The sequence below is a fragment of the Ochotona princeps genome, chromosome 13 (assembly GCF_030435755.1).
Source record: "Ochotona princeps isolate mOchPri1 chromosome 13, mOchPri1.hap1, whole genome shotgun sequence".
NCBI lineage: Eukaryota > Metazoa > Chordata > Mammalia > Lagomorpha > Ochotonidae > Ochotona > Ochotona princeps.
Window position 1 is genome coordinate 27565351 of NC_080844.1, and position 14235 is coordinate 27579585.

Consider the following 14235-nt stretch of genomic DNA (forward strand, 5'->3'; position numbering starts at 1 on the left):
GATGTTTAGTAATCTTAAAAATTAAAAAAAAAAAAACTTACATACTTGCTACAGCAAAGCACACAGCTTATAAAGGGATTTCATGCATGTCTGCATTGGATTCTCTTAATCACCCTATGCAGACAGCAGTCTAAGCCATTACGCTTAATTTGCAGATGAGGAAACAGAAGACCAGCAGGATAAACTCATTTGTCCAGGTCTCATCATTCATACAGCCAGACCTGGAATCACAAACCACAGCTTACTGATGCAGTGCTGAATGTCAACGAAAGACAATTAGCCAGACACATGATGGGTGAAGAAAGCAAAGTCTCAAGTTTCCTTCTAGAACCTTCTCAACATACTACAAATATGACCCTCCATCAACACCTCTTTTTACTATGGAACAGAATTACACATAACCCTTAATTTTTAACAAAAATAACTGATGAACTCTATTTCTGCTAGAATTTCTAAATGTCTTATTCCTATTTGTCTAGACCTTTGAAACAAAAGCTTCTTGAATATACTACCTATTACACAATTTATTAGAGGTTATTATTTCTGCCTGCAGAGAAACAAACTAACATGACAACATTTTTAAAAACTCCTCAAGGATATACCAATTTAAAATTGTTCAATTAGAGTTAAAAATCCTGGTGCCAGCCTTCTGGCACAGTGAGTTGGGCCACTGCCCACAAAGCCGCCATCCAATTTGAGTGCCAATTTGAGTCCCAGCTGCTCTACTTCTGATCCAGTTCCTGCTTATGGGCTAGGGAAAAGCAGCAGAAGAAGGCTCCAGTCCTTGGGCTCGGCCACCCACATAGTAGAGCTAAATGAGGTTCCAGCCTCCTGGTTTCTGTCTCCTCTCTGTGACTCTGCCTTTCAAATAAATAAACAAATCTTTATTATATTAATTGCTATTTCTTTTAATCAAATTATTGCAATTTTTATAGTTTCCATGAGATACATAACCCAGCAATGTATTTAGCTTATCATCATAAATTTTTTTGGCAAGATACAAACTTTGTAGAAAAACAGATTTCAAGGGGCCAGAACAAATAGCTTAATTGACTAATTCTCTACCTGCCAAGTGCTAGCATCCCGTATGAGTGCCAATTCACGTCACAACTGCTCCACTTCCATCCAGCTCCCTGCTTGTGGCCTGGGAAAGCAGTCAAGGACAGCCCCAAAGCCTTGGTACCCTACGCTGGGACCCTACACTGGCGTGGGAGACCCGCAAGAGGTTCCGGCTTCTGATCGGCTCAGCTCTGGCCATGGCAGTCACTTGGGGTGTGAATCATCGGACGGATGATCTTCCTCTCCCCCCCTCTATATCTGACTTTCCAATAAAAATAAAATAAATCTTAAAACAAATACAAGTCTTAGAAGTGGGATGCAGAGTCAAATGCTTGCTATCTGAAAATGTAAAACTGTAATATAATATTTTCCTTGCAAAATGTAAATGAGTCTTTATTCGCTCCTGTAGAAATTAAGAAGTATCCATACCTTCTCACCAGTACAGCAACATTACTCATCCTAGTTAGTAATTTCTAATCTGAAAGGTGAGGAACCTTTTATCTGGATTTTCTACATAATCAGTGAGCCTGAAATTACTTTCTCGGTGTGTCATGGCAAAATGGGAGCATATGCAATCTTCCCTCCTCTGTTAATTTCTTAGAGTAAAAGAGCTTCCTGAAATTAAAGTGCTTAATATAAATAAGAGAAAAATTAAAAATGTTGGCAGGAAGCGAAGTTGTTGGCTGGGAGTTCGGAACACAGTTTTAAGAGTCTGGTGAACAGCTCCAAGGCAGTAAGAGAAACAGGAGGACGGAGACCCATGAGCATTATTACACGCTTATTAATTAAATGCTCTGTAGTACTCTTTGAGGACAAACAGAATTCCTTTTCTAGTAACTTCTGGCATTGCTATGCTTTTGAACAAGACCCAGGACTAAACTTAGACCAAGTGCATCTTGAGATTAGCTGGGATTTTATCCTGACCTGTGGTACTCCTTTTGTGAATCACATGTTTTTGCTTAGCATATTTCTTCTTTTGCAATATATCTTTAAGTTAATAAAGTTTATTTTTTAGAGAAGTTTCTGGTTCACAACAAACTGAGCTGAAAAAACAGTTACCATACATTTTATCCCCAAATGGGCACAAGCTTTCCCAAAATCAATCTCCCACACAAACATGAAACATTGCCACCAATGACCCTACACTGACGTTACCACCTTAAAGGCCATGGTTAACATGAGGATGGAGGCTTGAGTTCTGTTAACAGATTCTGACATATGCTTAATGGTACATTCACTGTTTTACTGTTACACGGAAGAGTTTGACAGTCTTATTAAAAATCCTGCTCTCTGAGGCAAGCCTGCATTTGGTACAGCACTTGGGACACCCACACTTCCCACAGGAGTACCTACACTCAAGTCCCAGCTCTGCCCCCTTTCCAGCTTCCTGCTCCCGTACACACTGTACACACCAGCAGGCAACAGGAGTCCATGCAAGTGCGTGGATCCTCAAACCCCATGGGAGAGCCCTGTACTAGTTTCCAGCTATTGCTTTAGCCTGGCTCAGTTGCAGCTATTGTAAATATTTGGGGGAATAAACCAGAAGCTGGAATCTGGGGTGACTTTTTTCAGTCTGTGAATATAAAGTTATTTCAGACATATTTTTGAAAAAACAATTTTTTCCTTCACTGTATCAGCTTTGCTTCTCTGTCAAAGTATTAATGTGGATCTATATCTGAGTCCTATTCTACTCATTGATCTATTTGCCTATCTTTCACTAGGGTCCACAATCATAATTATTATAGCTTTACAGCAAGTTTTCAACTTGGCTGGTATGCCAGTTGTCCAACTTTGTCCCCTTTAACATTGTGTTGGTTATTCTGGGTTTTCTGTCTCTCCATATAAACTGTACAGCCAGTTTTCCATATCCACAAAATAACTCAGGGGAAGAAATGACATGATAATATCAAATCTTTCTATCCTGGCCATAAAATACTTCATTTATTTAGCTTTTCGGATGCTTAGAATTGTTGCTGGCATCCTTACACGAATCTTATGCACATTTTGCTTTAATTACACCCAGAAATTTAATTTGGTGGGTGCTAATAAGAATGGCACCATATATTTTTTTTTTTAATTTGCTTGGTCAGGGCCAGTGCATAGTAAAGAAATTAAACTTTGTATATTAAACTCTACTATCTTCCAACCTTTGCTGTAATCGCTTATAAGAAGAGAAAATATTTGGTCTAGGAGGTAACATATCCACAAGCCACAGCAGAATGCCTGAGTTCAACTACTGGCTCCATTTCTGATTGAGAAATTTTTAAGTTTCCAATTAAAATAATGTGTTCAGGTATTTCTGCTTGTCAATCCATCAGTTTTTGCCTCATATTTCAGGGTTCTGTTATCAATTACCCACACACTGAGGACTGTTTTATATCAATTCTTTCAGTATTGATCCCTTTATAATATATACCGCCACTCTTTATCTCTTGTATTTTTCTTGATCTGAAGTTTGCTCCATCTGAAATCAACAAGTGACTTAACTTTCTTTTTACTGGTATTAACATAGTATATCTTTCTCCATCCTTCTATTGTTAATGTTTACTTGTCCTTAAAGTTAGTTTCTTAAGACTGACTAAAAAAAAAAAAAAAAAAGATTTATTTTGTATTTGAAAGGCAAATTTACAAACAGAAGGAAAAACCGAGTGATAGTGGTCTAGCATTCACTGGTTCACTCCCCAAGTAGCCACAATGGCCAGAGCTGAGCTGATCCGAAGCCAGGACCTTTCTCCAGGTCTCCCACATGGGTGCAGGAGCCAAAGGTCTTGAGCCATCCTCAGCTGCTTTTGCAGGCCATAAACAGAGAGCTGGATCAGAAGTGGAGTAGCTGGGACACAAACTGGCACCCATATGAGATGCCAGCACTATGGACTGAGGCTTTATCTGCTGTTAATGTGCAAGACAGTTCTCAATACAGTTGGGTCAGTATCTATCATGTTAATCACTGTTTCCTATGTGTCGCCTTTGTTCTTTGTCACTTGTCTTTCACATTTTCTGCCTTTTGTGCTTAAAATCAAGCATTTTATAATTCCATGTATCTCTTGTCTTAACATACCAAGTATAGTTCTATTACTTTAGTGACTGATCTGAAGTTCACAGTATACATTTACAACTAATTTAGGGCTACTCTCAACTACACTTCTCACACTTAGCATGAGCACAATATATATAACAGAACCTTCCCGATCTCGCCCTTGCATCAACTGCTGCCATCAATTTCACTCACAAAAAAGCACATACACACTCAAATACACTGTTGTACCAGAACACTGACCAAACTTAACTGTTACATCAATTAAGAACAAGGAAAGTTTTTATTTTACCTTAATTTATCCTTGCTTTAATGTCCTTTCTCTACATAAACATCTACAAAGCTTCCATATACTTTCTTTTTTTTTTTAATATTCCTTGCAAATCAGACCTACCAGCCATAGATCCCTCCATTTCTATCTGAGAAAGGTTCTGCATCTCCTTCAGTTTGAAAGGATAATATGGCAGGGTAAACAATTCTAGGCAGGTGGGTTAATCTCAACACTTCATGTACTCCATTCTACTCTCCCGCTTGCATGGTTTGGAGGGGGTGTTGGGTATTTTCTTTTCTCAGTTCTTCTACAGGAAAGGCGTTTTTCCTCTCTTTGGTCTCATCCAAGATGGTTGGATTTTTGTTTTTCCTTTGCCTTTGATTTCCCAGGCGAAGATTTTTGCCATTCAGTTTGGTGTCCTCTGGGCTTCCTAATCAGTAATATCTAACATTAATTTGGAAAAACTCTCAATTACTGCTTGAAACATTGATTCTGTTCCTTTCTTCTGCTCTGGCATTCCTATCATGGTAGGAAAACACAAGTTGTTGGTTTCTCTCTGTTATCCTCCATTCAATACAAAAGACTCTTAGGGCCTCACAGGCTATGTTTACAGACATTACTCCCGACTAAGCAAGCAAGCATCTGCTCTGCAGCAGGGGACAACAGTCATGTTCTCCTAGCTTAACTCAACTTGGATCTCGTAAATTGAGGTTTCAGTCTCCAAGACTGACACACTTTCTCTTCCCACTTTAGACAATAATTCCGAGCTTCAGACTGTATTACCTGAGCTTCTAATTGACTGGCTCTCAATTGGGGTTCCTGTGATCTCCCCATGACCCTACTGATCAGCTTCAGTGGCTCAGAGGACTCAAGGGAACAAGTTTAGCATTTATAATAGAGGCCATTACAAAAGACAAAGATGAAGAGATGAGTAGGGAAAGAGGCACAGAGCTACCGAGCCCTGCTCAAACGCGCCACCCTGCAGCACCTGCCGCAAGCGCAATGACCTGGAGGCTCTCAGAACCCCAGCCTTCCAGGATTTTATGGAGACTTCCTTGCATAGGCACGGTTTCTGAAGAACTGGGTGAGGCAACCAGCAAGGCCTGTTCGTTCAGATTCTTCAGCAGCCCCTCCTGTAGGGTACAAGGCAAGATCCCTCTGAAATGACAGGAGTCTCATGACTCTCTACAGCCAGTCTTGTAGAGAGGGAGGTATGAGTATGTATGCCAATCATAATATCACAAGTCTATTACAACATTGTTTACTATCACTGTTCTGGGGTACTGGGTACTGTTCTTGGTTTCTTGAGAGAGAGAGAGAGAGAGAGAGAGAGTATGTCTCTGTCAGTGTGCCTGTGTTACCCTTTTCCTCCTTACTTTTCAGACTTGAAAGTTTCTATGTAACATCCTCCTGCAAACAAACTGGTTTTTAACTCAGCCTAGACCAGTATACTAATGAGCCCCATTAAAAGCATTCTTCATTACCGTTACAATGATTTTGATCTGCAGAATTTGGTTTTTATTCTTTCTCAGAAATCTTACTTCTGTTCTTGTATGTTGTCTATCTGTTCCATTAAATCCCTTATCATGCTAATCATGGTTTGGTTGGTTCGTGTTTTTTCATGCTATAACCTGTCTCTAGTGGAGGTGTTTCTTCAGTCTCTTCGAGCTGTGTTTCTACCCTTTCAGTATGATTGCTAATTTTTTTGTTGAAGAAAAGTGGTGTGAAGTAGTAGAGGAACTTTCACTAGGTCCTTTGTGGTGCAGTTCTAAGGTGTGTGTGTGGCAGGGGACACTTTGGGGAGCTTGAACCCCTGCACTGTGAACTCCACCCGTAGACCTGAGTGCGACAAACCGGCAGGAGAGGGCTAGTTGTTTCTTTCACTTTCCCCTAGTGGGAGGCTAGAGGTACAGGGTATTTTCTGACCCCAGTTAGGTTAGGCTCTGGTAAAGTAATTTCTCCTTGAGTACACGACTTGTTAAGAACAGAACGCTCTGGTATATTTCAAAATGATTGTTCACCTCCTCCTGCCAGAAACCTGGGGCGGGGGAGGGGATGGGGAAGCAGGCTTCCTCCTCTGATATTTACTGTGAGGATCTGGGTTGAGCTCCCAGAGGTTGAACTCAATAAAGCATGAGGGGCTCCCCCTATGACTCTGCAGCTGGCTGCCCTGAAGCGCCCATCACTTGTCAACTGAAGTCGCCATTTTCCTGCCCTGGTTCCAAGGTCTCCTTTTACTGCCTATCTGCCTATCTGTCTGTTCCTCCAGTTTGGGGGGCTGCGGTTTGTGCTGTGACCTCTCTGCTCTGACAACTGTAAGAACAAATGGATGTGTCCATTTTGTTCCGTTTTTAACAAACTGTTAGGACCTATGGTGACTACTAGGCATCTAACATGCTGGACTGGAAACGGGAATTCTTCAGACACCTACTTTTAATTCAAGGTTTTTAAGCATATTTGACATACTAAGATACATACACACATATACAAACTTGGTCAAAAATAGTTTGTCAAGCATTTTTTTTCTACTTCAGTACCTGTCTTGCAATCTTGTTTATATTTTGGAGGTGTGTTTCCTTATCTAAGCTAATCTTTGGTTATGCTTTCTGATCTTCTGAAGAAAAAAAAAAGGCTTCCCATGTTCTAGATCGTATCTTCACCTACGCTTCCTTTATGTTCTTTTGTGGTGCTTCCAGTTTTCACATTCACATTAGTTAATTGTCAGGAATTATGTTTTTCCTCAGTTTTTATTAAACAGCTGGCTGGCTGTCAAAAAAACAATCTGTTGAGTTTGCCATCATGCCCCAACTAATGTAAAATGCCACCTTTCACTTGGACTAAATGCCTATTAATAATTGAGTCTGTTTTTGGACTTCAGCTTCCACGGGGAAAAATGGGAGCAGAGATTGTCCCTAAAAGGAACTAGGTAACTAGAGACAAGGGAAAGGGGGAATCTAACACCCCATTTTTCTCTTTTTGAATTGTATTCCACATGGTTTGAATTACAATTCAAAAGTGTCAACAAATTTTTTTCAAGCTCTACTTACCAGACATAGTGGAATTACCAAATATTTCAGTTCCCTAAAATTATTTCCGTTTGTACCTAACATCTTTAATCATACACGAGCTTAAAAGTGGAAACCATCATTTAATCCATCCTATTATCAATGAACAGTGAGAGGTCTTGAACTAGATGTTGCCCTGCCACTTGCTGTGATCAAACACAAAGCTATTCTTTACCCTGAAAGGTTGGAGGAGGGGCTCTCTAAATTTTTCCTAGCTTTAGGGGAAGTATCAAATGCTTAAGAACAGCACAGCCTGTCAATTCCTTATTGTGTTCTTCCAAGATTCAGCGATCATAGGTGTAGTTCCCTTTCCTGTCAGCTAGTAAACATGTTTTTTATATATAGTTATAGTGAATATGTAATCTATCTTATAATTTGATTCTTGTATTTTCAGTATCATTTCTTTAAATATTTTACTTCAATATCAGATGTGAAACTTGATCTCCTCTCTAACTACAATAAAATGAGCAGACCACCTGAGAAGAGGTAAGAAAATATATAAATATTTCATGCAACTAAAAATACTCTCCCAATAGAAATGGGAGGACTGGTACTCAGTCTCATTAGTACACTCATCAATAATTACAAGAGTTAGATGTCATCTCTGAACCTTGTAATTCTGCTCTCACAGCTTGCTCTCCTAGATACTATCCACTCTTGATTTACTAATATGTAAACTCTTCTAACATACAGAGTTTTCCTATGAAAGCTAACATGTAGAAAAGGAAGCTGTCCTTTCATACTTTCTAAAAAGGATTTATTTATTTGAAAGAGTTACAGAGAAACAGGGAGAGACAAAAGACAAATATCTTGAATCCACTGTTTCACTCTCCAGACAGCCACAGCAACCAAGAAGGGGCCAGGCAGAAGATCTTCATCTGGGCCTTCCAAACACTTAAGTCACCCTCCTTGCTTTTCCCAGGGCATTAGCAGGAAGTGGAGCAGCTGGTGCTCACTTCAGCAGCACATTTACTAAAACAGGAAGTAGAGCAGCTGGAACTTGAATTGGTGTTCATACTGAGATGCTGGTAACACCCACTAGCCATAAGGCCAACTCCGAGAAAGCTATTCTCTCTCTCTCTCTTATCTTTTTTTTTTTTAAAGATTTATTTATTTTTTATTACAAAGTCAGATATACAGAGAGGAAGATCCTCCATCCGATGATTCACTCCCCAAGTGAGCTGCAACGGGCCGATGTGCGCCAATCCGAAGCCGGGAACCTGGTACCTCTTCCAGGTCTCCCACACGGGTGCAGGGTCCCAATGCATTGGGCCGTCCTCGACTGCTTTCCCAGGCCACAAGCAGGGAGCTGGATGGGAAGGGGAGCTGCTGGGATTAGAACCGGCGCCCATATGAGATCCCGGGGAGTTCAAGGCGAGGACTTTAGCCGCTAGGCCACGCCGCCGGGCCCCTCTCTTTTCTTTTAAAGATTTATCTATTTTACTTGAAAGTCAGAGTTCAAAGACAAGAAGAGATACAAAGCTCTTCCATCCATTGGTTCACTCCCCAAACGGCTGCAATACACTGGGCTGGGGCAGGCTATATCCAGCAGCCATGAACTCCATCTGGGTGTTCAACGTGAGTAGCAGAAATTCAAGTACTTGAATCATCTTCTACTGGTTTCCCAGGTGCAGCAGCAGACAGCTGGATTAGAAGAAGAGCAGGAGGGGCCAGCGTCCCAGGTGGTGGCTTTACCCACTGTGCCACAACACAGGCCTGCTTAGACTACTAAGTTTTAAATCCCCTCCCATTTAATCATCATAGCATTGTCATCCCCACTCAACAGCAAATGTACAATGCAATGATTTATCAAACATCACACTGCCGGTGATAAAAATAGTTCTACTGAGAAAATGTTCTTTGCCCTAATATGCAACTCCCTACCAGGATTTAACTCAATACTCAGAGGAGAAAAACATTGTTGCACAAAGAGAGAATCTCAACTGTACTTGATCAGTGGATATGCAACAAGGTGGAATATTCCACGGGGGGGGGGGGGGGGGGGGGAGGGCGGGGGGGGGGTGATTCCCAGTTCCAAAGAAACTGTATCACATAATACAATGTAATCAATGAATAAAAAAAAATAAAATATATAAAAAAATTGTTGCACAAAGCAATGAGAGAACCACTGTATAATACAAGAATACCAGTGATACACGTATGAAAAACAACTTAGCTCAGTATGTAAATTATAATTTTCTGAGACCTGAACTGTCTTGCAATCAATCCAGCTCCCAACTAACGCCCCTGGGAAAGCAAGCTGCCCAAGTTCTTGGGTTGTGCCACCCACATGGGCAACCCAGACGGAGTTCCAGGCTCCTGGCATTTGTCTGGCCCAACCCTGGCTGGTAAAGACATGTGGAAAATGAGCTGGTGGATGGAAGATCTCTCTCTGTCTTTCCTTCTCTGCTATTTTGCCTTTTGAAAAAATAAATACATCTTTTTTTTTTTTTTAAAGATTTTATTATTATTGGAAAGCCGGATATACAGAGAGGAGGAGAGACAGAGAGGAAGATCTTCCATCCGATGTTTCACTCCCCAAGTGAGCCGCAACGGGCCGGTACGCGCCAATCCGATGCCGGGACCCGGAACCTCTTCCGGGTCTCCCACGCGGGTGCAGGGTCCCAAAGCCTTGGGCTGTCCTCTCCTGCTTTCCCAGGCCACAAGCAGGGAGCTGGATGGGAAGTGGAGCTGCCGGGATTAGAACCAGTGCCCATGTGGGATCCCAGGGCTTTCAAAGCGAGGACTTTAGCCGCTAGGCCACGCCGCCGGGCCCGAACAAATACATCTTTAAAAATAGTTTTCAGTCTTCTATGCGAGAAATGCTCTCAGACATGTCAAATGCCGCCACACTGTACAAGGCTTCCAACAGATAGCACTTCATTTTCTCATCCCCAGAGCCTTACTTCACAGAAGCACTTAACAGCTGGCTACCTTTCAGCAGATTTTAACCATATGAGGTATCATCCAACCACAGAACTTAGACACCCACCATTAAAACCTGCATACTTGTCACAAATAGGTCCTTCCTCAAAGACATTTATTTTAGACCAGAAACTCTCAACCATACTATACTCAATGTGCCTCTTCCATAAAATGTTTCCCAATTTCTGATTTACCATCCAGATATCAACAATACTCCTACAGAAAAAATTTCAAGCAAATCCATATATATATGTATATATAGACAAAGAAATGCAAGCACTGGAGGCAAAGCAACATTAGAAGATAGAACTAGGTGAACACACTAACAAATGCACAGCAGTGTTTGATGTCATCTTCCCAAAACCATAAACAACTTCTAGCCAAGTGGTGAACAAAACAAATCATCCTTCTATAAACACAATAGCTGAAATGACCAACTAAACGCTGGAAAACGCAGTCTCAGAGAAAACCATGACTCCACATACATACAAGTCAGATGGAAACTCCAGGTTCAGATAACTACAAATATTTCATGAATACCAGGCAGGATGTTCCTAAGTCGTACAGGACAAAGGAAGAATACTTTACTCAAGATTGTGGTACTACTGCAAAAAAGAATACCATCCTTGGTCAACACCCACCAAATAATGCTAGCTGCAATCATTAAACCAATCACCATCACTCCCCACAAGGATTTCCTGCCTCAGACACAATTCCACTGTCTACCACAGCATAACAGAAAGATGCTTGGGAAGCTTAGTTCTGCCTGATGAGCTACAGGATCACCGCCGAACAACTTAATAGCTTGATACCTCAGTTTCCATGGTTTCAAAAGCAAACACACACTACCCAGATTTTTGAGCCATTAGGTAACTCAACATGTGTATAACACTCCACCTAGGGTTTGCAACCTGTGGCCCACTGAGTCGTAAAGAAGGAAATTACTTCACATAAACAAATGAAAGCAGTAAAAAAGTAACATGAACATGGAAAAAGGCAGAAAGCATCTAATAAGCACATAAAATGAAACCTTAACACAGAGCAGACAAGGGATATTTTGCAGAGCAGATAGCATCCTGTAGCCACTGAAGGCATTAATGCACTGTCATGTGGGGAAATAAGTCAGGATGATGACCCCAAAGTTGCAAGAACGCATATGATTAAGAGATTTTTAATACTCTTGGCAGAACTTTGAAAACTGGTATTTAAGAGAGTGATTATTTAAGAAACATTAGCTCAACTTTTACTGGGCATTTACTCTATTCTGCGTTAGGTACTAAGAAAAGACGAAGATGTACAGTGCACCACACCTGCCCTCAGGCACTTTACCATCCAATAAATTAGACATTGAGAAGGAGCAGAATGACAGAGGTACTGAGTGGAAATTCAAGTAATAAATTACAGGGCCCTGAGGAAAGCATGAGTCATCAGCACTGAGCAACACCCAGTGGCACAGGACACTGAAATGTAACAGCAAAGGACAGAGAATGGGGAGCAAAACACTGAGGAAAAATCTTTAAGTTTAGGGCAAAGGCACTGAACATAGCTTGTTCCCGAGAAGAGAGGTACAAAATGGGCTCATTAGGAACTGGGCAGAAAAGCAGTAAAACGAAGGATTGTGAAGAAATTTCAGGGCCTGCTTATGGAGGGATCTGAATGACATCCCAAAATATTCTGAGTTCTACTAGGCAAGAGAATTCTCCAGAAAACTGGTTTACAGAACACACCAGATGCTAAAATAATGCTGCAGCATGACCAAAAATAAGATTCAGCAAAAACACAAGTGATCACTGGGATTCCTGAGATTAAAAATATATTCTTAAAATATATAAATATATATATTCTTAATACAATACGCAAAAAAAAACCTAACCCAAGAACAGAAAGCAGCTTCTGAACTCATTTCTTTAATAAACAAAATGTTACTAAATTTATTTACTCCAGGAACTGAAAAAGAACTCAGAATAATCTAGGCGTCTCCGTCCCTTGATTTTCTTCCAAATGTGAGCACTTCCTGAACGTGTTATTTAGCAGTGCCTCGCATCACCCCGGAAAGGCAAGGTGCAGCCAACAGTATTATTAGCCTCCTTTTACTATGGAGAAACTGAGGAACAAAAAGAATAAATTACAGCATGGTCACAAAATAAACCATCACATTTTCTAGGACTTCAATTAAAGATAAAATTAAAGGCTCTAAGCCCATGTTTTATCTTTTATTCCTGGCACCATCTGAATACCAGAATTACCTTTTCATTATCTTTCAATCACAGAAAAAAAAAAAATTAAACTTTAGGATCATTGTCTCAATTTGGTATTGTCACCAAAATTAAAATCCTATTCCCGAGATATTTACAAAAATTGCAAGGTGTAAGCAATACTCCAACCTCCCCTAAAGGATTAAGATTTGTACATTTCAGTAAAGAGTCAGGAATTCTAGATACCTTTAATCATCTAGCTCAATGAATCCTGGAGATGTGTGTCAGAAAATACAAGCTGTGCAGAAAACTGCCGGAAAGCTGACCTAAGATGTCCGGAACAGTGGTATCGCGACACCCACTACTGCAAACAAGCAGCTTGCAGCGCTCTTTGCCCATCCATCCCTGCATTGCACCATCCACCGACTCGTGGCACGCGCTGAGGCCTGTGCACGCAGGGTCTCCAGACGGCCGCCCGAGAATGCGGCACCGGGAAGATGCCCTTGGTACTGGGCTTTGCGTAAACACCGAAAGGACCGGATGTGGGCAAGCACGGCTCAAAATCTTGGCTGTCCAGAACCCAGGGCTTAGTCTGGAAGATTCCACTCGACAGTTTCTTTGCTAGCTGATCTTTTCACAAACGCAAGGACGACACCCCCACCCCTCTACACCCAAGACCCCTTCCCCCAGCCTCCAAGACAACACATAAACACACCCGCCTCTGCCTTCTCACGCCTGCTAGGCGTCTCGAAGCAGGCGGCCGAGCCAAGCTGGAGCGCCGGCCGGGGGTCTGGGTCGCGGCCGCGTGGCGTGGACCAGGATCCCCGCCGGGCCAGCCCCCCGGAGCCCGGCCGCCCGGCCTGGCCGGGGACCCACGCGCCGCCGCCGCCGCCTATCAGCGGAGCGCAGGGGCGGGGCCGCTCGGCTCGGCGGCGGCTCGGCCGGCGGGCGGGGACGGGCGGGGGACCCACCGCCACGCAGCGCGGCCCGCCGAGCGTAGACACCGGGCCCGGCCCCCGAGGGCGCCAGTGCGGGGCCCCCCGGCGAGCGCGCGCGGCCTGCCGTTGGCGCTCCCTCGTCGGCGGCCTGCCGTTGGCGGCCCGGCCTGCCGCGCTCAGCGCCCACCGGCTCCGGAGGTGGGGGGTCCGAGCCCTCCTCCCCCCAGGAAGATGGTGTCCTGGATGATCTCCAGAGCCGTGGTGTAAGTGCCCTTGCTCAAGACGCCCCGCTGCCCGCGCGCGAGGCACCCCCTCACCCCACCCCACCCCCCAAGGAGACCTAGAGCGGAGCTTGGGGCCCGGAGACGGGGAAGGCCCGGGCCTGGGCGGGGGTGGGGTGGCCCGGCCCAGCGCTCACCCGGGAGAGCTTGGGGCCCTCGGCCTTCTCACCCTGGTCCTCGGCGCTGCGGGGCTCCGCGCGGCGGACCGCGGACGGGGTCCGGTGGCGGCGACGGCGGCTGCGGCGCGGCCCTGCTCAGCTGCGTGCGGCTCGGCGGCGCTGGGTGGGCAGGCGCGCACCCCCTGCTCCGCTCCCCGCGCTGCGCGGCACCGCCCTGTGGGCCCGGGAGCTGCGCGCCTGGCGGCGGCGCCCTGCGCAAACTCCGCAGACGCCGAGCGTGGAAGGTTCGGCGCTCCTCCGAGGGTGGCGGCGGCGAGCCTTTGTATCCCGCGGCTGATGCGTTGCGGT

At 43.7% G+C, this 14235-nt stretch overlaps 2 protein-coding genes across 2 annotated transcripts in view; one reads left to right on the top strand and one right to left on the bottom strand.

The window, feature by feature from the left end:
• Positions 1–14059, bottom strand: part of JMJD1C (jumonji domain containing 1C) — a 212561-nt gene extending 198502 nt beyond the window's left edge. The window contains exon 1 of the mRNA XM_058671960.1: positions 13938–14059. The gene's annotated coding sequence lies outside the window, so the exon portion shown is untranslated. The remainder of the gene's footprint in view (positions 1–13937) is intronic.
• The window catches only part of REEP3 (receptor accessory protein 3), a 97832-nt gene continuing 97087 nt past the window's right edge, over positions 13491–14235 (top strand). Inside the window, exon 1 of the mRNA XM_058671963.1 lies at positions 13491–13750. Coding sequence (XP_058527946.1) covers positions 13719–13750 — 32 coding nt within the window. The 5' untranslated portion in view covers positions 13491–13718. The remainder of the gene's footprint in view (positions 13751–14235) is intronic.